The sequence below is a fragment of the Larimichthys crocea genome, chromosome XVII, assembly GCF_000972845.2.
Source record: "Larimichthys crocea isolate SSNF chromosome XVII, L_crocea_2.0, whole genome shotgun sequence".
Classification (NCBI taxonomy): domain Eukaryota; kingdom Metazoa; phylum Chordata; class Actinopteri; family Sciaenidae; genus Larimichthys; species Larimichthys crocea.
Window position 1 is genome coordinate 29,317,123 of NC_040027.1, and position 26,437 is coordinate 29,343,559.

The 26,437-nt window shown below is 38.4% G+C and overlaps 2 protein-coding genes across 3 annotated transcripts in view; one reads left to right on the forward strand and one right to left on the reverse strand.

Annotated features, from left to right (window-relative positions):
- The window catches only part of homer3b (homer scaffold protein 3b), a 41,472-nt gene extending 17,932 nt beyond the window's left edge, over positions 1-23,540 (forward strand). For both annotated transcript variants that reach the window (XM_019268608.2, XM_019268607.2), the window contains exons 4-11: positions 1,543-1,674; positions 2,394-2,501; positions 6,539-6,547; positions 9,205-9,341; positions 12,104-12,260; positions 17,318-17,428; positions 18,357-18,437; positions 20,110-23,540. In XM_019268608.2, the coding sequence (XP_019124153.2) occupies positions 1,543-1,674; positions 2,394-2,501; positions 6,539-6,547; positions 9,205-9,341; positions 12,104-12,260; positions 17,318-17,428; positions 18,357-18,437; positions 20,110-20,295 (921 nt within the window). In that variant the 3' untranslated portion in view covers positions 20,296-23,540. The remainder of the gene's footprint in view (positions 1-1,542; positions 1,675-2,393; positions 2,502-6,538; positions 6,548-9,204; positions 9,342-12,103; positions 12,261-17,317; positions 17,429-18,356; positions 18,438-20,109) is intronic.
- An 819-nt stretch (positions 23,541-24,359) lies between these two features.
- Positions 24,360-26,412, reverse strand: LOC104935852 (ubiquitin-60S ribosomal protein L40). Its single transcript, XM_010751754.3, has 5 exons — positions 26,334-26,412; positions 25,802-25,913; positions 25,331-25,417; positions 25,040-25,142; positions 24,360-24,514 (listed from the first exon to the last, which is right to left on the reverse strand). The coding sequence occupies exons 2-5, from the start codon at positions 25,902-25,904 to the stop codon at positions 24,421-24,423; spliced, it is 387 nt and encodes a 128-aa protein (XP_010750056.1). The 5' UTR covers positions 25,905-25,913; positions 26,334-26,412; the 3' UTR covers positions 24,360-24,420.
- Between the last annotated feature and the right edge of the window lie 25 nt (positions 26,413-26,437).

Sequence of the window (26,437 nt, forward strand, 5' to 3'; positions counted from 1 at the left end):
GATTCTTTTAAGAGGAGAAATGTTAAAAAGGTGGCCAATAAATCGTTCTTTAACCCACATTTCTCAAAAGTCTTTTCCAGCATTGATTGATTCTAAAGTGGTTTGTTTCACAAACTTGATTTTTTAAATTGTATTTCTGTCAAATAAAGCCAGCACAAGATGCAGTGGGACTGCATAAAGAATCCAATCAACATTTTATTCGACTTCTGTAATAACATTCTGCACCTTGTTACACTCAGCAGTGAGTTAATCAAATTTTCCTCATATGGTATTAGTATTACAACGGTGAAAGGACTCTTCATTTGTGTCGTATCATATCCTCCTGACATGCATTTTCTTTAGCCCACTGTGTGAACTCTATCCGGAGATTCTTCAAATAATGGAAAATAAATCTGTTCTCCATTTGGTTGTGGCTGCCATGGGTGGGGATGCATTAGTCTGCACATTGTCAGCAGAATATTTATAACACACCCACATTGGTAATGCCACATCCACAACAACGGTAAAACACTTGGGGAGTCTCAACGCTAACAGCAGATCTTGTTAGCACCAAAATGAAACGCAGAGGGAAAAAAAATTGTGCTTTGTAGTTTCGGCCAATTTGCCACCATGAGACGTGGAGACCAAAGAAATCTACATCTCACAACAAATCCAACTTATCAGGCGGCTCGCTTGAGAGCATTGTTCAAGATTTTTCACTTAGCTCTTCTTGTGGTCTCATTTTAAGACATGCTGTCTTTATTTGCATGCACAGCTATCCTTAAAAAAAAAAAAAGGAAAAAAAAACTGTAAACACAACTGACTGATGACTACATAATCTACATGTGACTTGTGGTAAAAATGTTTCCATGTTATGTATTATTGCTAATGAACATAAAGAAAACCATAAGTCAACAGCAGCCTGTCCACTGTAATGAGCTGCTGCACGGTGAAGAATTGGCCTCTTGATAATCTGATGAAAATCAGCATATTTTCTGATTAGAGCTGTCAAGTACATACAAATTGAAAATAACAAAGGGTCGTAATGAATTTGGCATTTAAAGGCAACAGAAATGATTAATATTCTTCTTGTTGGTCCTGAGCAATTTTTTTGTCCTTGAATATGACTTTCATTTAAGCATGTAGCTTGATAAATGCGTACAATTACCTGAAAGTGCTCTGTCTAGTTCAGACAGAGTTTGAGTCGATGTGCCTTCATAGCAACTGCTGTAGTTTTGGATTTACTAAAAAAATCAAATTATGAAGAGGTTTGTGAAATGATACAATTCTGTTCAGGAGGTCGACACAGCAGCGCACTTTATAATATGTTATGAATAATAAATGTCTCACAGTGAATAAGTTAAAAATATATGAAACATAAATCACAATTCCAGTTCTTTTCTCTCTTATTTGTATCTTAGATTAATGTTAGTGCTGAACCCCTGTTCTTGCCCTGCTTTTATATGTATTCTCTATTTCTTTGCATGTATATATTTAACACAGTAACATCCCACTTTCCCTACTGGGATCATTAATCTACTGTTTTGTTCTCTATGGTGTCAGGCCATCATCAACAGCACCATCACTCCTAACATGACTTTCACCAAAACATCCCAGAAGTTTGGCCAATGGGCAGATAGCCGGGCCAACACCGTCTATGGTCTGGGTTTCTCCACAGAACAGCAGTTACAGCAGGTAAACAGCACACCTTTCAAACAAAAATACTTCAAAGAGAGAGATATGGCACAGAGTGTGTGTGTGTGGGTGTGGGTGTGTGTGGGTGTGTGTGTGTGGAGGGGGGGTTAGAGGCTGTGTGATGATCAAGGACCTATTTACAATTCATATTAACATATCTTTTATGCAGCTGGATTATATTTACACACAAATACAAAGCAAGTTCTCTTTTCCGCACCACGATGCAGATTTTTATACATATTTCCTCTCACAATATCAAAAATGACCTTCAGAGAGTCTGTCTGTCTGAGTCTGTTTTTGAGAACAAAATAGATTTGAAATTAGAGTTAGAGAACAAAAGGGCATCAGAGGTCACAGAACCTGCACAATAAATGTTAGAAATCTTTGCTGTTACAGAATGAAGCTCATAATAGAAGGCAAGGAAAGTTTATTTATAAAGCACATTTCATTCACATAGAGGCATCTCAAAGTGCTTTACATAGTGGAGTTAAAAAACACACAGGTAAGAGGAATAGGAGTATAACACTTAAAAAGGCACAGTTTAGAGAGAGAGTGTAGTTTTAATTAAATGGAAGTAATTATACATAAGTGCTGTGACTATATATCGTTTAATGAACCTATATTAACTTGTACAGTTAAAAGAAAACAGTGGTTTAAGGATGATGTACTGTAGGTTTAGTGTGTTTGAGTGTGCTTTTCGTCTCTCCCTCCTCCTGCAGTTTGCAGAGCAGTTTAAGGAGGTGAAGGAGGCGGCCCGTCTAGCCAGAGAGAAATCTCAGGAGAGGTTTGAACTGGCCAACCCTGCACTCAACATTGCAGCTCCAGAGGTAAAGCACTGCTCTACTTTCCTATTATAAGGAAATAAGCTATTTTGAACATTTCTCAGGTAGACAATTGAAGCTGCGTTTACTGTAAATATACTCAAAGAGACCAATCAGTTATGCTCTGCAGAGGCCTATGTGAATAATAAAGGAAAATTCACGCAGTAATATATGCAATTTTGCAATGCTAATTTATTTGTAAATTTGTAGCATGACAATAAATCACCTCATAAATCTTTTCAGTTTGCTGATATAAAAAAAAAAGGGAAAAATGCAAAAAGCTGTCCACGGGGGGAAGGATATGGACGTTGTTTCTGGAAAGACATGTTGCTGTTGAGCTTTTTCTAAATTTTGAGGTACTTTGAGCACCACAGATGAGGTCTATCCTCCTCTTCATTATAGTGGGGTGTAGGGTGAATTCTCAAGTGGCAGAGATTTCCAAACCTCAGCAAATAAAACCAAAACTATCTGCACAGAGGAAAGTTTCATCTCAACTTACTGAATTAGGGGTAATGAGGAGTATGAAAAATCAGATTTGTTTATATTAGTGTGAAGCAAAATTAGCTGTGATATTTGCAGTATGTGTGCAGACACCATCAAGGAAACTGCTACTGCTGGTTATGATTTAAAAACTACTGGTATTTATACTATAAATAAAATCTGAAAGCTTATAGTGCAAATGTTTGCTGATCAGACTAAAGAGGCTTGTGTGGCTGTGGACTATCATAAGGATGGACAGGTTCAGCCCTGAGTCAATACACAGTCAGAGCAGAGCAGAAATATCCCAACAAACTCAGTTCCTTTGTTTCTATTTTAAACATATACAGAATCACAAGGGGATTAGATGGATCTCCATCTGGCCGCTTCATTATTCTCCCATTGGTTAACTCCATTAAAAGATTTCATGCATGACAAATGGAGATGGGTAGCAGCAGGAGATGCCGGAGCTGAAGGTGTTTGAAGGGGCAGTAATGGGACAGGACTGAAACAAAGAAGAATGAGGGGAAAAAGAGAATAGAGGGGAAAGAGGGGAGATGGAGGTAAGGAGGATGGGAGGGAGGAGAGCTGAATCATCTATAATTGAAGGGAATCTGGCTGCTGCTGAAAGGACAATAGCCAGCTTTTATCCTGCCACTGTCTGTAATTTCTTGGTGGACTTGATAACCCTGAGGTTCAGCTGGAGAAGTGAAAGTGTGCCTGAAGTGGAAACTTTTTTTTGTCCTTTTTTTTCTACAAGTAGATCACAAGACGGAGAGTTCTTTTTTTCTGGAGCAGATCTTCAACTAGAGCATGTTGAGATTTAATCGTTCACACACGGAGGACACAATGTTACAGTTTGACTGATAATCACACCTCAGTTCACATCAGGGCTCAGTTTTCTAATGCACAGCATAACGCATTGATCGGTTACTCTCTTACTCTCTCTCTCTGTTTTGATCACTGGTATCTGTAGAGGTTTCTCTTTTTGGTAAAAACACTGCACTGTGTTAGAGTTAGAGGGCTGGTTACGTTTTAAATTCACAGTGTTATAGTGTAACAAAGGGTTAATAAAAGAAATATAAATGTTAAAACAGTAAAAGACTAAAGAAAAAGTGTAGGAAACTAGAAAAGACAAAGAGAAACACTGCTTTCTTGCAAATTATCCTCTTTCACACATGTTGTACTGTCTGTTCTTGCCAGTTGTACACATGTGAAATTAATTTCGTGCCCTTGCATGCTCACTGCTGTAGCAGGCAAGGCACTTCTGTAGGATGTGACAGCACATAACACACACAAACACATTGATATATGGCTTTGGAAAGCAAGAAACTGTCCCCTTTGTTTGCAAAGAGCACAGGGACACGTGGTCATGAATACACAGACATGCTAAATCGATTAGTCAAGCACACTCGCATAAACACAGAAACTTCACCTGGATAGAGCTGCAAGGTCAGACGCAGGCGGGCGGCGTGTACTGATTTCTAGATAAGACAGCAGCCATCGATTTTGTGTCAGGCAGTAAACACGGAGGTGTTGTCGTGGTTATTATCACGTCTTCTGACTCACCGCTGCTCGTTGTAAAGCACCATACTGCTGACTGTCTGAACCTGTGTAATACAGAAGAGATACCGAAATCTGTTATGGAGTGTGAGCACATGAAGAGGGTGTGAATGAACCACAGCCAGTATTGATGGCAGCCCTATTGTGGCTATAATGCCAGTAAAGAACTCCATTAAAGCTTTTCTACTAAAACGTGTGGACTGTTCAGACCTTCCACAAACACCAGGTCATATTGTTAATGAGAACAAAGACAATAAAGATCACAGATTGGAGTTTTCCTGTACAAATATTTCTTAAAGTAACTGCAGTGCCTTTCTGGCTAATAGTCAAAAAGTCAAGAGATGTTGTATTAATGCTGGAGGCAAACATCACAAACAGCCAAATATGCAAACCCAACATTATAAGACACCTACAGAAAATGTTGGTTTAACAACGCTGGAGGGATGCTGCAGTGTTTTTCCTGCTCATCCAGTGTATCAGCAGGTTTTTCATCACATTCAGCTGGTAAGTAACACCCAGTCAATAACCATCTACAGTATTATGTAGCTGTATCTATGCAGCCTCAGACTTTAGAGCACATATTCTGCCTCTGATATACGGATGGCAGCAGGGGATCTGCATGCAGTAAAGCTTCAGCTTTCAGGCTTATTTGCAGAGCTCAGAGATAAAGATGGAGGAGTTGATGGTGAAGTTCACTGAGATAAAAAACTGAAGAATGATGAACAAATAAATACAGACAGCATTGTAGAACTGGCTAATGCAAAGACAATGAACATTTTTATGCACTTAAGTAATGTTTATATTGTATTATATATTTTGTTAGTAAATGCTTAATTTAAAGGTTAAAGTATTGACACCTCAGTGGGAATTGTGCCCCGGACCATAGATTTATGTTGTGTGTTGTAAGTATTCTCAGTAGTAACCAGGATCAATGGTCATAAAATGCAAACATCATTGCTGAAATATTAAAATTAATAGAAGATACACTCACCACATTACAGGCATGCAAGAATCAGTCATATTTCTTAAAGGGAGCATGCTGTAATATTTTCCCCAGACAACACTGTTTATCAATACTAGAAACGCTAAATGTTAAGTATGATAAGGTTGTCTGACGTGGACTGCTGTTAGTCACTGATTTGATTAATGGTTGTGTATTGATTACTGACTGTAGCTGAGAAATCAGAAAGAGCCTGAAGTATAAAAGGATAAAGAATAAAAGCTTGAAAATGCTTGCAAAAAACAAAAGTATGTGTGAACCACTGAGGTACCCAGTAAAGGTAAATAAATGCCAATAAGGGTATAGAAGAAATACCATCTCTGCCTATCAATCATCTGAACAGCAGTGTAAACACAGCAGGATGCTGAAGCTGTTTCCCTCCTCAGGTAACAGCTGTCATTTATTTGTGCCTGCTGATTGGAGCTTTTTTCCCTCCCTCTCTTACATGGTATCTATGCAGAGGCAGACAGAGAGGCAAACAGAAATGCCACTCATTAATATTTTAAAGCACAGACTTGGCAGTAAAACTAGCTAAAAAGAAGTATGTGTTTTGTGTGTGTGTGTGTGTGTGTGTGTGTGTGTGTGTGTGTGTTAGTTGGGAGGACGGGTGCTTCGAAGGGAAACCTAAACATGTACCTGTGATGCATGGACACATGAATAAATAAAGCAGGTTTGTGGTCTCAATGAAACACAGGGTGGAGGAACAGGAACGGGACCAATGGACTGATGCTCATAAATAAGTAAACAGTGTAGATGTAGATGACGACACGATGAAAGCTCTCAGGAAAGACGTTGAATATTTCAAAGTATTTGGGATTCCATTGATTACAAAGCAGGCGTCCTCTCAGAATAAGTTGAAAACGTTGAATGGTAAAGCTTTCAAGTGGACACAAGATGGATGACTGTTCAAAGTCAAAAATAATGACGCATTTGTTTTAGTTCTCTAATTTTTCTGTTTCCTTCTCTTTCCTTTTCCCCGATGCATCGTGGAACATTTTCTCAGCTCTCCCAGGTGCGTGAAAACACACACTCCACCCCACAATATATATAAAAAAACCCACTACCATCTTCTTTTGTCTAAGGAACTGCAGTGTTCACAGTCATACATCATAGTGTTGCATGGGCCATCGTGCTCAATAATTCATCTGGAGTCTGATCAAAGTTGACAATAGAGCAACTTTAGCTTCAGAGTACAGCTAGTGTCTACAAAACAAAACAAGCAAAAGAGTAATGATGCCGACAATAACATGAAGTGTATTTTAATCTGTACATTTTATTATAACATGTACATAAAATTATTGGCTTCTTCAGTTTACTTTACCACACATGGATATCATGAAATGCCCTCTGAGAACACACACACAGTCCTTTTTGTCTGACAGATTAGTTACTGGTCATTTGCCACCTTGTGCTCTTGTGTACCTGCCTTGTTTCCACTCAGCCTGTTCACAAACAACATATGGAAAAACTGCTGTGAATTTGTAATTCCATTTATGACTTAAACATGATCCACAGTATGAATTATTCAGGGATACGCACAGCCGATCCGTTGGCTTTGGGGCCGGACTAGAGTTGTTTTAGCTTTGATTTCGCCTGCTCCCGGGTTCCGTCCTCTGGACATGGTGCTTATCCACATGACTCCACTGTGTGTTTTATTTCCATATCTATCCATGAGGACAGACAGACAGAGAGCTGCTGTGCCACAGATAACGAACTATCATCCTCAGGGGCATACAGTCAGGCTCACTCAAATTAATAATACAAGCTTTTTTTACAGTAAGTGCAGGGTTGTAATGCTTCAGTCGTTGACAACTTCATGTTTAGGTTTCCACTCAGAAAGAAGAAGAAGCTAATTTCTCTGTACACTTTTAGAAAGGAGACTGAGCAGTCTTTTAGCCCATGGCCTCAAACTGAGGAAAATGGTTCAAAAAACTGTGTGAATGGAAGCTTGAACCCATTTCTGGGCAGCAGGGAAGGAAAATATCAAAGCAGATTGTTTAGGCTTGACTGTGCCAGGCTGGAGTCGAGCCATCTCCATGGTGTAATGTCATATTCAAAGTCTCTTTTTGACGTGAGAGGAAGATAAATGGCTCTTCTTGTTCTGTATTGCCATTTAGTTTATTTAACCTTTATTTTATACTGTAGGGTACTCTTAATGAGGAAAGAAAGCAAAGGGAAAAACTGCTGACCTGTATGTAGCAATTTATTTAAGCAAAATGTACGACTGAGTATGAAAGCTCGATTTACAACTATTTGCAAATGACCAAATGTCCAGATTAATAACCAGGCTGCAAACAAGGAACGAGCTGAACCTTCTTGTTGTTTCATGGCTTTAGAGTCATTCAGTGTTTTAACTAAAGGTCTCTCTGTGATGAGTTAGTTTCTGTCAAATGCCAACTGTCTTGTATGCAGCCTTAATCTCTACTCCAAAATTGAAAAGAAAAAAGAAAAAGGTCACTAAACAATTATTTAGTTTCCAGCAAAAACAAATACATACATTCCTGTCTCTGTATATTATTGTATTATTAAATGCATGGCCAAGTTAGATTTTTGTTCAAATTTGCTCAGGAGAAAACCTAAAGTGCAACAAAAACTACAATATCAGTATTTGTAACAAATTACAAACTCAAAATGGTGTGGATGAAAATTAGAATGAACTTAAAGAAGATAGTTTTGAGATATGATGTTACAATACAGCCACAAGATACGACAGGATGAAGCTAAACTTTTAAAAAGGAATGAACAAGAAGTCCTTAAAGTTCTCAGATAAAAATGGAAATCTGGGGATGCTGGTTCAGGTATCTCTGTCAAATAAAAGGAATTCTGAACCATAGCTGCTGAGGAAGCTCATGTGATATGAATGAAAGCTACAGAACAGCTAACTCAATGGAGCTGTAGGTGAGATAAAAAAAAAAAGTTGAAATAAAATTGACAATCAGATTAAAATGTAACAAAGATTATGGCTAAAAAGTGGTAGAGTAGTGCCAGATGTGTAGTGTATGTAATATCTTACAGGATACCAGCATGTGCATATTTCTTCCACAAACACCAGATGAACTCTTGGAACAAGGAACTGTACTTCAGTCATTTCCTGTTTGCATCAGAGTCCAATCAGATCTCTGAGGCTGTATGAAGAGAAGGCAGCCAGGCTCCACACATGGCGGCTCACGCTGCATGGAGCCTGTTTACAGGAGCCCAGATGGTACATATCAGGCACTGACAGGCTGAGCTCTGTCCTGCCCTGCTGCTGTGTGTTTTTAGTTCTGATGACAGGTCTGGATGTAGAAACAGTAATGGGCCTGTCAGCAGCTCAAACCTGAACCTCTGAGCCAAAGTATAATTAATGCTGCTTGATCTTGTATTAACAGTGTAACATTCGCACTCAGTAATCTTTGTATATGGGTCTATTAAAGGACTCTTATCTCCTAATAGGAAAATTGCAGTGTCAGTAGTTAGGATTTACATTGTAATCCCAAACAGCTCTCAGAAACTAATTTTTAAATGCTTACACAGGTGCTGATTCATCTAACTTTCTTTTTCTTTCATTGGTTTCCTTATAGCAGTTAAGCACCGGTACTGAATAAAACCAATGCCTTATGAAGAAAGCTACTGTATTTCATTTTATATCAGACTCATGTCTTGTTTGTGTTGTCATATCTGTTGATCCAGGAGTTGTCAGAGGAGCGCCATTCTCCGCCACTGCTCACGGTCAATGGGCCGGGCGAGGAAAAGCTGTTTCGAAGCAAGAGCGCAGAAGTGGAGCTGACAGCAGAGAAAGAGAGGGTCAAAAAGATGTTGTCTGAAGGGTAAAGACAGTGTTTTTTTGTTTTACTTAAGCACGATGTACCTCATTTCTAATAATAGCCCTAATTATTTCAAGACTAGACATGATAAAGCCTTCTGGCTTTTGATGAATGTGTGGTAGAAAAAAAATACATTTTATTCTATTTGACAACTTGAATGCGATAATCAATAGTTCACTACATTTATTAGACAACGTACTTCACTTATATCTCACTTAGGATATTTATCTGACATCATCAGAAATAGATTAAATGTAGTGAACATTTACACTCAGAGCTTCTGATGTTTATGAAAGAATATTTCTTTCTTGCATACATACAGTACATCATAAGAATAATTCCAATAATCTGTAATAACGATACAGAAAACACAGACAGAGACATGAAATACATTTTAAAATCAATAGAGAGAGCAGAGGATCGTGTGTGTGGGAGGACTGAAATGGAAATTTTATCTGCTAGGATTCTAACCTTTGTAGTAAACTTTCTAAGTCTCCAGCCCTGCATGAGCAGAAGTAAATCCCTAAAGCACTTTGTGAAGCTCTGTACAAACTGCTAAACGCCTGTCCTCTGTTGGAGGAGGAGAACTATTACAAGACCATAAAATCACAATTCTCTACATTTGTTATTTTAACAGTAAAAATGTTTAGAAAATCTGCACCACAATGCAGAATTGGCATAAGGAAAAGTCAATTCTAGATACTGTTGATGGTAAATATCATATAATTGCCAAAGAAAAATCAGGAACCACACCTCCTTTTCCATCCTCACATGACCCAACCTTTCAACAAAATCCTTCGAGCAAACATAAGTGAAACTATTCTTTGCACAAGGAATGAGTTTTGCAGTGGCACTATGCACTGTTTGTGGATTTATTCTCCAAACAAGACATACTGTTATCCCTCTAGAGAAGTTTAGTTGGCATGCACACTACAATTGAGGGGTTTTATCTCTAAAATATTATATAATATTATTTTTGACACATTACCAAGGAAATAGAACAAAATGAATTATATTTTGTAAACTGATTTGAAGGATTTGTGTCTCAGGAAGGTGTGGTTGCAGCAGAAATGAGCATCACATCTATTTACATCCCCACTACCTGAGACTCTGGTGCCTACTTTTATAATGATAAATGTTAAAATAGTCACTCACAGTTTTCAGCCACAGTTTTGGAGAAAGAAGTCTAAAAACTGGTGAACTTAGTGGAGAATTTAGCAGTTAAAGAGACATTTCTCTCAGGATTTATTCTGGACTCTTATGATAAATAATAATCTCATATCTCCTTGATGTCCTTTCCATGTCACTCTCTGAGGAAAAGTACAGAGTCTCAGTGCTCCCAGCAATCTTATATACAGTACTGCTCTGCCTGTAAAATATGTTTCTCTGGTCTCAGAAAATAACCCTGATGATTTCACCAGGAGACACATTTTAACAGAAACACTTCCTACATTACAAACTGAGGTCATGGAGTTTAAAGATGTGGACATTTACCAGGCAGGTAGGGTCCTGAAGCATTTCAGAGTGTGGGGAGCTGGAAAAGATGCACTGCTGGGGTTCTTAAGGACCAGGTACCACTGATTCAGGAGGAGTACTAATGGCTCAAAACAGCTCACCAATGTAATTGTGATTGTTCCTTTCTTGTCTGTTTTTACATGTAAGAAAAGCACTTTCAGCTCTTATAAAATACAACACCATTAATAAAGTAGAAGAGCAGCAATGAGTCATTCTGAAAACACTTTTAAGACAGAAAAAAGTGCAGTCTGTCTAGAAACCACAGCACAGGTGGAGACCCTCGAGGTCTGCAGTGGTGTGTGTGCGTGCGTGTGCGTCTGGATTTAGTCATAATTATCGTAATCACAGAGCCCATTATTGATCACTCAACCTTCCTACTGAGACCAGGAAGCAGAAAAACATACTGTGCTGCTTTACAACCTATTATTACAACGATTTTATTTTATGATTGTCATAAGCCTATGCAGGCTTATTTATCCTGTTGCTATGGTCAGTAGTTTTATGGTTGCCAAGCTGTTAGTTTGGTCGTCATGGCAAAGACTGTTTCCTAAACTCTATCCCCTCTCCTGTGAAAGCTCTCTGGTTTATTAAATAACCCCTGAACTTGCACATGGTACCTGATCCATCTTTCCCACGTGTTAATAAAGGACAGCACATCATCTTTATTGGTTTATTTTTTCCATAGTACCCTATAGACAGCACATACTGTTCTGTTTCAGGTTATAAGCCAAACTGTTCAAAAACACACACAAAACCACTTCTCAATGACATGAAAGACAAAAGAGAGATATTAAATGGTAATAATTGAAACAAATGGGGGGTAAAGGTAATAAAAGTCACATTTAATGGTAATTGACAAACCTCATTACAGCATGATGGAGTTCTATTCTCTGAAAACATTAAAATACAGGGGCTTATGGCTCCTTAAAATCAAATAAATGACCGTCAAATTTTTCCAAACAGCTGGTACAGCATAATATAAAAGTTTCACTTCATTACCTCATTATCTTCTGCATTTTCAACACCAGCAATGCATCTTTCTGACAGCAGTAGTCAGCCAGCATTAGGTCTTTAAAGTTGCACTAATCAGTATTAATTATCACCAAACTCTGCAGTTGCTCTTAGCCCTACAGTGTTTTGCCATCTTTCAGCTCATTGTTTTGGTTTCACTGTTTTCTTCAGTGTCATCTTCAGCTAGTGGTGGCAGGAAAAAAAAGCTCTGATCAACCGACTGTACTTTACCTCCTCAGGTCCATGTGTGAGATAAACCTGGAGGCTGAACTCTTCACCTTGCAAGACAGTAACGCTAAGCTCGTGGCAGCACTGCAGGAAGCCAACAGCAGCGTGGAGCAGTGGAAGAAACAGCTTGCTGAATACCAGGAGGAGACCGATCGCCTCAGAGACCAGGTGACGTACAGGTGGTGATGTACAGACGGTGGACAAATAAACACCTCTTAATACAATATCCCTGCAGCTAAAAACAAATTAGCGCAGTTCATAATGTTTGGTAAATGCTGTTTATGCGTTGATGATAGTTGTGTTGTTAAGCTAATATTCTACTTGTGACTGATAAGTCACTGGTATGTGGACACATATTTAGACTTCTCAGCACGTTCTGTTATTGTTTGCAACTGAATCCAGGTTGCAATAAACCATATAAACAATAATGCACTATAAAGCTGTGTAAGGAAAATAATAATTTTCTCATTTTATGATGCTTTAATCAAACCATGGTCACTTATCAAAGGCGCAACAGGGCTGTGTTGCACCTCTTAGTACAACATTGTGTTTAATTCATTGTTTTAGGTTAGTGAATGTCAAAAGTCAGTGTTGTTGCTATGGTTACCTGCAGTTTAAAGGTCCAGTGTGTCAGATTCAGGGGGCTCTATTTACAGAATATGGTAATTGTAATAACTGATTATAATATGCATCGCTGTGTTTTCATTTGTGTATAATCACCTGTAAATAAGAATTATTCTGTTTTTTGTTACCTTAGAATGAATTGTTCTATAGATGCTGCAGGTCCTCTTCCACAGAGTTCACAATGTTTCTACAGTAGCTGGACAAAACTAAACACTGGCTCTAGCAATTCTCAGCTACCATAGTTTTTCCTTCAGGCTAGGAAGAAGGTTGAGGTAGAAAGGATGTTGCAAGGGTGTTGCAATCGGCTACTACAATGATAGATGCCACTAAATCCAACATTGATCCTTTAATATACTGTACTGTGAGTATAGGTTTTCTACCTCTTTTCCCTTAAAGGGTATTTTTTTGTTGCATTTCTCTAATCAATTAGAGCACCAATTTGGAACAGTGGTTAAAATACTGTCTGGATCTATTTTTTCATATATACAGTTTAACACCTCCAACACCAGAAACAAGTATATTCTGTTGTCTTGGTGTAGATTTGTGGAGTAGGAGGTTATCACGTTAATTTAAAGAAATATAAAGTGGCGCGAAAATCGCTTTCTGCTCTCAAAAATAGTGTGGATGTATAAACTACACAAGGTTAACTCCTTATTTCATTGTGCTGAGTTTAGTGTTTTTCATATTGGTGCTGCATTATATGATGCTCTGCTTCCTGACAGTCACGTTGTACCCAAGGGAGAAAATATGTCCTCCAGCAAATCTCTCCAAAACAACAAGTTTATAAACTATTTTGTCACATCTTTGTGTTTTATTTAGGACATCTACATCAGCTACACAGTAGTTCTTTTCAGTATAGTTTGTGTCTGCATATGGGTTAAAATGACAGATGAGGCGAGAAGAAAGAGAATAAACTCCTTACTTTTTCTATGAAGTATTTTTGTGTATGACCACTCCTGTGGCCACTTTGATAGCAATGGGATATTATGCAGATCTTTTTATTCATGAATCTATAACACACTAAAATCCCCTCATGCACTTGCTTTCTTACATATTACAGATGCATTTTTCATCCAGTACCCAAGTCCCTGCGATGTTTTGGTTGACAGGCTCCCGTGATAATCACAGGGCCAGAATGCAGACATTTCTTCTTTCATTTAGGGAGAATAAAATAATGCCCTTGGTCAAGCTTAACAAGGCTTCTTCAGTGCGACAGAATTAAGTGGTGCCGCAACCAGCCTGCAGTGGAGCTATTACCACCAGTGACAGAAAATTATCCCTTTTATTTTTAGCCCACACCATGGTTTCATCTATCTCTGTGAGTCCAGGTGAAGGTTGCCCCCTACACGCACTCCCAAAACACACACACACACACACACACACACACACACACACTGCAGTAAAGTCAACCAGGTGGCGAGAACTGGAGCAGGCCTCCAGGGTTTGGCAAAGGGGTGTTGAGGGGAGCAGAGATGGGTTTTTTTTTTCTTTTTGGGACAGGACACCCTATACTGCCCACCCCCTCCCCCATCTCTGTCCCAGTTAGAGGAAGAAGATAAATCATCGTAGGAGCAGAAGGAGAGAGGTTGGCTGGCATTTCCTCCCTCGTCACACTCTCGGCTTCAGCCACGTTTGCGTTCACCCATAGCAGAGGTTTATTTTCTGGGTTTCTGGGTTGACCCTGCTTGGTTTAAATGGGAATTTGCAACATGTGGAGTGCGATACTTAGGTTATATATTGTATTTGTACTCTAACCACTACAAAATATGAAAGAGCTAAAATATGAAATGCAAAGAACTTTGATTTGCATCCAAAACCCTTTCAGTGTGGCTCTATTGTTTACTGTTTTGTTTGTGTTTCTGAGTTTGGGGGATTTTTTGGCATCTATAATTTTTGGATGTGAATCAAGTTTCTAGATCATCATCACATTTTGCAGACCTTCAAACTCTCATCACAAGCGGTGTAAAGAGAGGGAGCTTAGAGAGTGCATACCTCCATCAATGTAGCACATGTAGTTAGGTATCTCCTGCCAATCTACATCATCTACATACATTTTGGACAGCTGAGAAACTCTTGTTTCTTAGGTTTCTCTTCATGTATATGGTGTGTGTGGAGTTCAAAGACATGGAGCTGGTACCTCTGGGGATCCCTCACAACCCACAGTGGTTTTCTGAAGCTTGGCATGGATGGCGTGTGACGTAGTGTAGTGTGTAATCCTAAAGAATCCTAAAGAGAAATATTGACATGGGAGCAAGAAACTCTCTCTGCCCTCACACATTTACATTTCAGACATTCAGTAAATCAAAATGTAAGAAATAAAAAAAAATAACCTAAACTGTTTGAATTCCCCTGTTTTCCTACAAAATAAATATTTTTCATCTCAGATTTCTTATAAATCTTTCTTATAGATCTCTCATACATTGTCAGGCACAAGGACACAGCAGCATTTTTACACATTAAAGGCTGCAACAAACTATTGTTATCATTTTTGATGAATTAATGGGTTGGTCTCTAAAACTGCAGAAAATATTGGGGAAATGCCCATCACAATTTCCAAAGAGTTACTTCTTTTGACCAACATCTTAAACCCACCAATAGTCAAAAACTAGCAAATATTAATATTAGAGAACCTCTTTGCATTTTTAATCATAGAAGTTAAAAACAATTGATTATCAATGTTGTTGCCAATTAATTGTTTGTTCAATTGACTGATCTATTAATTAACTAATAATTTCAGCTACATACAATACTGTGAAGCTGAATATTTAACCAGCCATTAAGAAATTAAAGATTTTTCTAGTTATTACGAGTAACTGTGTGTAAAAGATGAACAGCAGCTGTAAATTGGCAGTTATAGCATATTGTTTTTCTTTTGTTGTAACTAAGGCCCCAGTTATAGCATATTGTTTTTCTTTTGTTGTAACTAAGGCCCAGTGGGAATTAAACCTCTAACCATTGCAGTTTTAGCTCATGCTCCTACGGTGCAGCTACAAAGCCATGAAAGATGACTGATGAGCTACTCAGTGAACCAAATTATATCATGTTCAGACTTCAAAGGATGAACAGTTTGCCCTTCTTTAGTCTGACTGTCACTTGCCATCTTTGGCTTTTCTGTTAATATGTTAAACACAGAGAAATGGGTCAGATTAGGAAACATATTTTTCATGATTTTTCTCAAGGTCACAGTCCTCCAGCAATTATTATTTTTTTTTTTTAATGTCTCCAGGCAAGTAAGAGTTCAGACCGTGACCACTAGCAGCGGAAAAGCTTTTTTCTACAGAAGTGTAGAGTGTCTGTGTTTGTCTGTGTGTGTGTGTGTGATGGAGGTTCAAAAGAGATGAGAGAGGGTATGAAACAACAAAATGTCCTTGATTCATTTGTAGATGCATGCAGAGTGATGCATGGTGGGAGCTGTTAAAGTTCTGTGTTGAGCCTAAATGGGTTTCTATCAGCTGTGGTAATGTGTGAGTGTGTGTATGTGCACACGTGTCTGTGTGTTGTGTGTGTAGGTAGATATGTGTAGGCGATGACCCTGTGGTAGTTTTCCACATTTCCATCAATAGTAATCGTCACATGTATGTGTATTTGTGTGTGATATTATGGCTGTCATATAAAAACCTTTTAATGCTAATGTAGCTGACATGTTTTGCTGGCCGTGAAGGGTCACATTGTTCTCAGGATTTAGTAAATTACACCACACATTAGGTTTATAAAATCATTCCAAAGCCCAACATTGAACAACCTCTAACATGAGAGAGAGTGCGTCACTCTACTCATTACGATGGACTTATGTTACCCCTTCGCAGTTTCTTGTTTGTATCATTTATCCAGCAGAAAATTATGTAAAAATCTAATCACATATTCCCATGAAACCTGGACTGATCAGACTTAAAAGGATTAGATTAGATTCTGAAACTAAATCAGACGGAGACTTTCCAACTCCTGAAGTGATTTTTGCAGTCGGGATCAATTTAAAATCAATTTAACTCTAACTTCAGTCTAGCAGCAGGATGAAAAGTTATTTAGCATTGTTAAAATTCACGGTTTCTATGTATCTAGTCTGCTGCCAGAATTGTCTGCAAAGTCCCAGAATATCTAGGAATGACTGACATTGAAGAGGCTTACACCCTTTTTAACATTCAAAAGATCTGTCATCCGAACTCCTGATTTTAGTATAATTTAAATTTAAATGGATTTGAATGGAGATATTGCTGGAGCTTTTGTGGTTCATAGTGAAATGTTTAAATAATTATTTAATAGATTTGCATAATATTTAATAGAGATATCCATTAGTCCTCTTAGGATTAATTGTCCTCTGTTGATCCCTTCATCTAGCACCACCATCAGGTCAAAATGTGTTCAATTCTGTGGCTTATGACAAAATAATAATAAGCATTTATAGACATAACGCTAATTAGCAAATGTTAACATTACACCCGAATCAAACATTATACTTGGTGAACAGCACTGTGTACATACGGACAGTTGCATTAGCATTTAGCTCAAAGCAAAGGGGTGCCCTAGTGAAAAGCGCTATGTAAATTTGTTTTATTCTTAAGTATGTACTAATTTTATGTCGTGTGTGTGTGTGTGTGTTTCAGGTTGCAGAGCTTGAGGCCCAGCTGGGGCACCCTGCCGCTGGTCAGACAGGTAGAGAGGAGCTGAGTCAATCACTGGAGGAGCTGGAAGCACTGCTGAGTGCCAAAGACCAGGCAAGACACCAGTTCATTCCCTGCACTGCACACTGTCTAAATCTATTTACCATCTTAAAACTCTGAAAAAAGAGAAAACCTTAAGAACATTTAATGATTTAGTACATATTTGAGTAATACTACTGTATCATCTTTAAGACTTTAATGAAATCTTTCTGGATCAATAATCTTGTTTTCATCATATCAAAAGATAATTACTAAACAAAATATAGATATAAAACATAAGAATGAGTCGTTTTGCTTTTACTTATTTCCCTCTAGTTTTTGTTTCTACAAAGTCTTTCATTTATCTTTGCAGCACTGTCATTTTTTTTGATGATTCATTGGTTTGATCCGACAAAAAGAGCTTTCATGAAATAAAACAGCCTCACAAAATGCACAAAAAAATAAATGCTGCAGATGTCCAAAGCTGACACCTACGTGTAAAGTGAAATTAGGACTTTCTGACTCATCTTAACAACTGTTTCGAAGCCTGCATTAATATGATTTAATGATGCCAAAGTATCACCTTGTTAACATTTTGTGCATGTATTAGCAAGGTCAATGTCTATCAAATGCATGCTGGGCACACTCAGCATTTTCCCTGGAAAAATAAAATGGATATTTAAGTGAAAAATTCCTTGAAAGCAGCTTGTGCTGTCCTCCAGCCTCATTAACATAACCATGTCTGTCACAGTTCCACTTTTGGCTACAGAATTTGTGGCAAGGTCACGGTGGTTTTCCCCGGGGGTGGCAAGAACTTCAAAGTGTCCCAAATGTTATCATCAACCTGGTTTATGATGAATTGACTCAGCTTCTTTTAGAGCCACTTGAAATTATTTGGAGCAAATCGAGACATGAATGTTCCATATCCTGATAAACAGGGTTGATAGGATGTGTGGGAAGGTGGCGTTAACGTGTTGACAGTTTGAAAATACTGTGCTTTCAGGAGATTCACAATCTGCAAAGCAAGAAAACAGATGTGGGTGAGCTGGAGAAGGAGAGAGAGGAGGCCATGCAGAGACTCCAGGTAAGCCGACAACTGACTGAGTATGTTCAGTTGTCAGTATGAGTATGTATCTTTCTCTTTTCTGTTAAACTTTTGGAGTGCTCAAACTGACACTCCATGTTGCAGTAATTGCATAATTTAACGGTTAAAAGACATTAACTAAACAAAATCCATGCCTGACAAATAAACAAGAACAGGAGAAAATGAGACACAGCTGCCATCTTATAGCTTACACACACAGATAGACAAACCTTTATTAATTCCCTGAGGGAAATTCATGTCATAGCAGCAACAGTGAGAATGAAAACACAGGAGAGGTACACGTAAGAGTAGAGAACCAAACCAAGATAAGAATAAGAATAAAAATAAACACTGAACAGCTGGACCTAGATGTCTGCACTGGATCTCTGCATAAGTGAACATATGTACAGTCTGTTAGTAAATATAAATATCTACAGATGTTCACCCTATCAATGAATATAAATACACATTAAAATAGAATACAACTTTTCAACAACATTGCCTAAGCTCTCCATTCCCCTTATATAGGAGAGTGAATAGAATGAATGACTGAATGAACAGTGACTGAAATATTTAAGTAATGCATATATTCACAGCAAGAGTACCTTCCTGTTAAACTGTAGTCTTTGTGTTAAATGACTGTTTTTTTTCTTGACATCCTTGAGAAGATGACTGGTGCGTGTGTCAACACTTTAAATACAGACTTTTAGCAGACCATTTTCAAGGTTACAGCTCTTATAAAACATGATGAATGGGGCTGGTTGGTGGTCCTGATAAGCTAATATAAAATTCTGAGGAACACTCAGAAATAACTGGATTTTCTTTTTCTTGTTAACATCCAATAATTGTACTAAATTTATACTGCATAAATTGGTTCATCTCACCTCACCTTGATTGTTATTGTCATTTAACCTCTAGAAGAGTTTGTATTATATCACAGAAACTATTTTATTGACAGGGTGGGGAATGATGGCATTCCATCTTTGCTGTGAATGGAGACATTCATCTTTTTTTTCCTTTTTTTTTTGCAATTTATGCTTGTGATTCACTTGCTAAGAGGTCACACTCTTTTTCATACGTCTGAAATCAGTACTCTTGTGTAGACTAGAAGGTTTCTCATACAAAGAAACACAATAGCCTTAGCTCTTCAGTGTTAACTGGCTTACGTCCTGTTTTCTGTTCTCCAAACCCAAAAGGCAACTAATGAAAAATCAAAGCACTGATATTGTACCTACAAAAAGAGAAAGGACAGTTCAGAGCTGCAGTTGAGAAATAATACAGGAGGACTTCAAGGAGTAGACAAAGTGTATTGAATTTCCAATGTCAGTGCAGGAGATTATACCTGAATAATACTGCGTAGCTTTTATTGGGTCTTCTCTCATTTTTAGTAGTGGTGTCATTTGTGAATTATGTTTATTCATATTTGACCTTTTCTGTCCTTGTGTTCATTCCCTAATCTATTCATTGCTTCAGTTGGCATACACATTTAAATTTGCCGTAGCAAAAAAGCCTGATGGGACCTTCTCAGTAAACTTCATTTTAGTCAGCAGCTACACAAGGAATAGAAAATATACAGAAAACATGTGCATCTCGGATAATATCCCATGCAAAGAATATCCAGAAATATATTCAGATGAGAAAACTGTATTAACAGCAGTTGATTTGTCGGCAGGATGTGGAGAGACGAAACACAGAGTTGGAGGATCAGGTTCAGAGCGCTGAAAAGACGCTGGCTTCCAGCCGTGAAGAGCAGGAGAAGGCGGAAGGCGAGGTCAGACGTATCATCGAGGTTCTGGACGTCAAAATCTGCGACCTGAACGACCTGAGACAGAGCCTGGCAAAGCTCATCGACAAATAGCCACAGCAGCAGTTGTGCTGCATCTCCACAGTCAGCACTGGTTCCACCCATGTGTCCTTGATTTGTGTTTTACTGGAGTGTCAGCAGAGCAACAATCAAAGCATTGTGGAGGAAAACATGGAGGTGTTCGCCTGTTTTTTTTTGTTTTTTAGATCAGTGCAGATAAACAGCAGGTATCCTAAAATTTTTAAAGGTGCTATATGCAAAATAAAACATCTGTACTGTATAATACCATTATCACATACTACAATACTGCAACCCATGATTATAATACAGCTGGTCTAATTGGCTTCTACTACTTGTTTTTGCATCTCATAGCTCCCAGCAGCTGCATGTTTTTTTTTTTAAATATTCTTTTCTCTCTCTGCCATCACTTAAAACTCTGAAAGCTTTAGATCCCTTTCCTCTGAAAGAACAGCGCCCTCCACTTTCTCCTATTATGTGACCCGCTGGTTTACAATGTAAAATGCTGAATAGTGGCTGCTTAGTCTCTTTGTTTATGTTAATTATACTGATGTCTAAAAAGGACACTGATTTATTGGTTAAAACAATTATCAGTACCTTTTTAAAAGAGGACTTGCACCAAAACTGATTTTAAGCTTGCTATTTTGCAAAAGTAGACATTTCCAACAGGTATCAAAGGATTTTTCTATATTTTGTGTGATGTATCTTTATTTAATGCAGAGGGGGCAATCTACTTGCATTAGTGCTGTCTCTTACTGAATTAAGAGGTGAGAATAGCAGTAAAACGTAAAGATAATAGCCCGACTGTGTTTAATAAAAGCTAGTGGTTCTCTTGTTTTCCTGCAGAGCTGGAGATTTCAACTATTCAACCATTTCTAGGAATAGATGGTAAAGCTACAGTCCTGTAACAGCAGGACTCACATCAGCACTAGAGATGGTTGAAAAATAGTTTTTACATGTTTACACCGATATTAAACATAAATGTTTAGACTTTGATACATAAAACTCATAGCCTGAGGCCTACATGTAATAGTAGTCCTGTATGAATAAGGCTTTTTTCATAATTCATTTTCTCATAACGCTATTAGTAGATATCAGAAGTCACTGCAAGTAAGAGAACTGAGCAAAATCAGGATAAACTATACAAGTAAAATGTTTGCTTTTACACAATAACAAGCTTGAGTTCATCCTTCGACACTGTGGAGATGCACACAGCAGATGTTTGGTCAGGTCAAGGACACATGAAGGCAAAGACCCTGAATAAAGTCTGCTCCAGTTCACCGTCTGCAGCCTGGACTGGCCTCACACCAGCCAGAACATCAACAAACTCAGAGATGCAACAACCTGCTCACATTCGGTCCTCTGAGGATCATCAGACGTTTTGTGAGGACTGCTCTGTCCCACCACTTCTATCATTCATGTTCATCAATGGGTTTACTCACAGTCAGGATGGGAAATCAACAATAACGAGCAGCCAATTTGCTGATAAATTCAAGCTGCGGGTTGTAGGTTTGTCCTCTCCATCAGGCCACTTTGACAGGTAGATCAGCATGTGAAGGAAAACTGACCTGCACAGAGCCGCTATTTTCCTCCCATGATGTTGTTGACATGAATCTGAGGTTGTACTTGATAATGTTTGTGCCAAGTTCTATTTTGTTTACATTCACACAATGATCAATTTCTGCTTTATGTCTTTTTTCTTTGTTGCTCAACACTACCACACTACCACTTACCATAATAGTAAAAACCCTAGAGAGAGGCTGCAGAGCATAGATCACTATGAGAGCACTGCATGAGCTCTGCAGAAGCCCCAGACCTGCCAAGGAATGTGAAGCTGTATGCGTGTGTGTGTATATGTGTGTGCGCACAATACTTAGCAGCGTGCAAATGAAGACTGCTTGTGTTAAAAAGCACAAATGCAGTAGTTTTAGTAAGTGGGTACTTAATTATTTGTCAGCTTTGTGTGTGAAGTTCTATTGATCTTTGCTTCTCGCCCCCTGATGAGCTATTGATTTCTTCATATGACAATAATATAGGTACAAATAAGGTTCAGTCTTTTGTAGCTGATGATGCAGTGACTGCCAGAATGATAACATGTGAAAAGGTCATAATGAAATCTGTTAACGTAATAAATGACCAGATAATGTACTAGCACTCCATCATTACAGTGACGTGCAATTATTTGTTACTTTTATAAACAAATACTTCCACAGTTCAATAAGCCCAGAGCAGTAACAGAAGTTATAAAATAATGTCATTGCATTATACTGCTATTGATCACATTAAGAGGTTTTATTGCACCTTCAGTCCCGAAACATTGACATTTTATCATTTTGACAAGTTACTTCAGACATCAACTGCTACATGCAAGCAGCACTGAATTAGCAATAAAGTTTCTAGCATAGATGCCTGTTTATAGTTAATACCAGTGATTTGTAGGTAACAAGACTTGTGTAAAGCCTGTTCTCATCTGTTTTAACAACATCACTGCTTTTTTTTTCACAACTGTGGTCTTTTTTCTTTTTCATGGCTTCACCAGATTATGACAGACTAGTACCAGCCTTTAATAAAGCATGAAGAAAATGCATCAGAGGCTCCTCAGCACAAACTTGATGTCAGAAACACTTTGCTTCACAATGGCCTTGTCCCAGTGTATCGTTAATGCACAATAACACTGTAAATGCATTATGAAGACAGAGGTTTTGAAGAGCAAATTTCCACCCCGGGTGTCTGCATGTAGGAAATCACCAGCTGAAGCATGAATGATAGAGATAGAGAAGGTATAGAGGGAGATTGCTCACACCACAAAAACCCAACAATAAACAGGATATCCATGGGTGGATTCGTCCTTAAATACACTGGAATAACGCCTTTTAAAACATCTGTTGCCACCTACAAGAGAGAATGCAGTACCAAAGATGCACCACTGTCACGCTGAAGCCACATTAACTGGAGTAGACACACAACTTCTGTATGGTGCCGAAGTTCATCTCCATTAGATTTTTAAATTAACCTTAAGTTGAACTGCTCTTTGCTCAGTGTCCGAAATATTTGACCTTTCAGCACGACTCAAAATACCTCAGAATACTTTCATTTCATTAAAGTAGTGGTATCCAAGAGGAAAATGGTCAACTGGTGTTGGTCTGTTCAAGGCCACAGTTTTGTTGTTTCTCAAGAATTACTGAATTGAGGAGAGCAGGTGTTTGTGTGGAATTTGACAATGTGAGATGAGTTCCTTATATTTGTATCAAAGTGTTTAACATTAAAACTCAGTCATGCAGTCACAGCTGTGGTTTTTGTGTGATGGGAGGGTGAGAGGGTTGTTATGTAATTCAGCGTTCCTACAGTTTGCATTATACACTTATCTTTGACTCTTACTGATTAAGATTTTGGGATTCAAAATAGTTTGTCCGCTAACTCAGTTCATTGTGCTTTGAGCTGACACTTTCTAGTTATTGGTAGCTGTTATTTGTCCATGCTGCTTGCTCTATGGCAGAAAGTTGGGGGAACATCTTTAAATAGACAAGCAGATATGACATTTATGATAAAATGTTTAAAACACTGAAAAACACACACACCTTTTTTTAGGTTTGGCAGACAGTATAGTATCGTTCTCACTTGCATTTAGCCACTATCAGGCATGCAAACTGTTTATTAGTCTGTGTTGCAGTCCTGTAAATTTAGGCTGACACAAATGGCATGCACTGCTGTGTGCCAAACTGAAATTAAGTGGAAACCACAGCCAACCAGTACATACCGGCACTGTGCCTGTCACATTTTGGAGTGCACCCACTGTTAGTTTCAACCAGTGCCAGTTCCAAGCAGTAGGTTACTGAATTACCAAGATAACTCTTCTTAGAAAAGGCCTGTACTGTAAACTACTTGCCAAATTCTTCTAATGAACATCTTTTCGTCTGGGAATAATTGGCAAGCAGTAACATGAGTTTGTTGCACCAGTTTCATTCGGTTTCAGTCAGTCGTTGAAATTTAGCTTGCCATTCAAAATAATAGAATAAGTTTAATTGTACACATTAATTCAAATTAAGGCAAACCATTCACCTTTTTCCCCACTAATGAATGATACAAGTCACACGAGCAGCATTGTTTTCTTACATTTATTTTAACACAAAATGGCACTAAGAGCCAATTCAGTTGAAATATCTACTTCAGCTTCTTCTTGGGGCGAAGGTTGTTGGTGTGTCCACACTTCTTCTTGCGGCAGTTGACGGCACGGGGATGCAGACGGGCATAGCACCTGCAACACAAGCGGTCAGGGGTAAACTAAGGAAAATCCTTCTCAACCAACTTTTTGAAGTAGTCAAAACACTGATCATACAGTTCTACGGGACAACAGATTTATTTCTGGTGCTAACAAATTTGGTAATTTATTTGCTACGTTTGGAGAGTTTTAATCCTAAAAGATTTAGGTTAAACTGTCTAAATGCTTAAAAAACTTCAACTCAAATATCTACTTAGCCATTCATTAGTCATCAGTAATTCAATAAGAATGACTAAGGCCAGGAAAATAAAGCCTATAAAGGCTGTCTGATTTATACATCAGCCTTTATTAACAAATAAACATCCTGCATTCAAATTCCAATTCTTTCATCTTATTTAAAAACACATTTTCATAAGACACACCCCACTGATCAAACCACAGCTTGTGGGTAGTGCCAAGTGTTTAAATCTAAACATCAACCACTTTACTGTAACAGCAGTGTTGCACACAATGATACAATAAAACTAAATTAAAAAAGGCTGCTTTTATGATTAGACTTACTTGCGGCAGATCATCTTGTCGCAGTTGTACTTCTGGGCCAGCTGTCTGAGTGAAGGCTCGATGATGCCACCACGCAGACGCAGAACCAGATGCAGAGTGGACTCTGATGAGCACAATTTCAAGTTCAGGCACATCGACAGACAGTTACACTTGTGGTCTTTTGAGAATGGAACAAAACCCTAATATGTATGATGTATGACATCTTATGGACTCCTGTTTAACCTTACTCTGTTTCATAACAAGAAGCTTGTCTGTGGTTTGCTGTGACCAACGATTTAAATAAAATGTTACCTTTCTGGATGTTGTAGTCCGACAGTGTGCGTCCATCCTCCAGCTGTTTGCCGGCGAAAATCAGACGCTGCTGATCAGGGGGAATTCCTGCAAACACAACAAAACATAATCACCTAAACTGTGGTTACACTGACCATGAACAATAACTTTATTTATACCTAACTGGGAGATATATTTGAGTATGTTAAGTGCTGGAAAAGTTTGGTTGTGATTCACACATCAGACAGATCAAGCATTTTACTTTAACACCACTCTGCCATCCTTTCAAACTATAAATTAAGTTCAAAGAATTAAAATAACTAGCATATTATTTAGACTAAAGGGCCTGAAATCCAACTTCTATCAGGTTAAACCTTCTGGCTTGTACAGACAGACTTAAATTGTAAATCTGAAAGTTAAACACTTATAAGGACGCATTTGTCGAGGCATAAAGTTGCTATGTCACGTCCAAAGTTTAACGTAAAGGCTCACCTTCCTTGTCCTGGATCTTTGCCTTGACATTTTCGATAGTGTCGCTGGGCTCAACCTCAAGGGTGATGGTCTTCCCCGTCAATGTCTTCACGAAGATCTGCATGTTTGCAGGCTGAGAGACAGAAACCTGACGTTAGCTTCAAGTTTAGCCAGCTCACGGTAAGTGACAGCATCTCACACAACACGTCAGCGACACAGCCATCCAGCACACACATTCATTACAAGTTGAAGGCTAACATATCCACAGTTTTTGAACAACTCTGTTATATTCATCGTGAAAATGTGCGCTGGTGAGAAGGTAGCGATGTTAGCCAACATTAGCAGCAGAGTGTGCGGGGCCTCGCCACATGCGCACCGTTAGCGTGGAGCTCAGCCACAAGTTTCTCTATTTACTGCGTCAGAGTTCAGCCAGTAACACTTAATACACAAATATTGTCGACATTAGACAAATAATATGATATTCCAATCGTGTCAAATAACGTAATAGTCACTAAACATCGATAAATGTGTACTGGACAAAACGTGCACCCACCCGGCCTCTAGCTGAGCCTCAACGAAAAGAGAGCGGAAGAGGCTGACGCTGAAATACGTCACTTCCTCCGGCCGGCTTCCTTTGGGAATAAAAGCAACTGTATT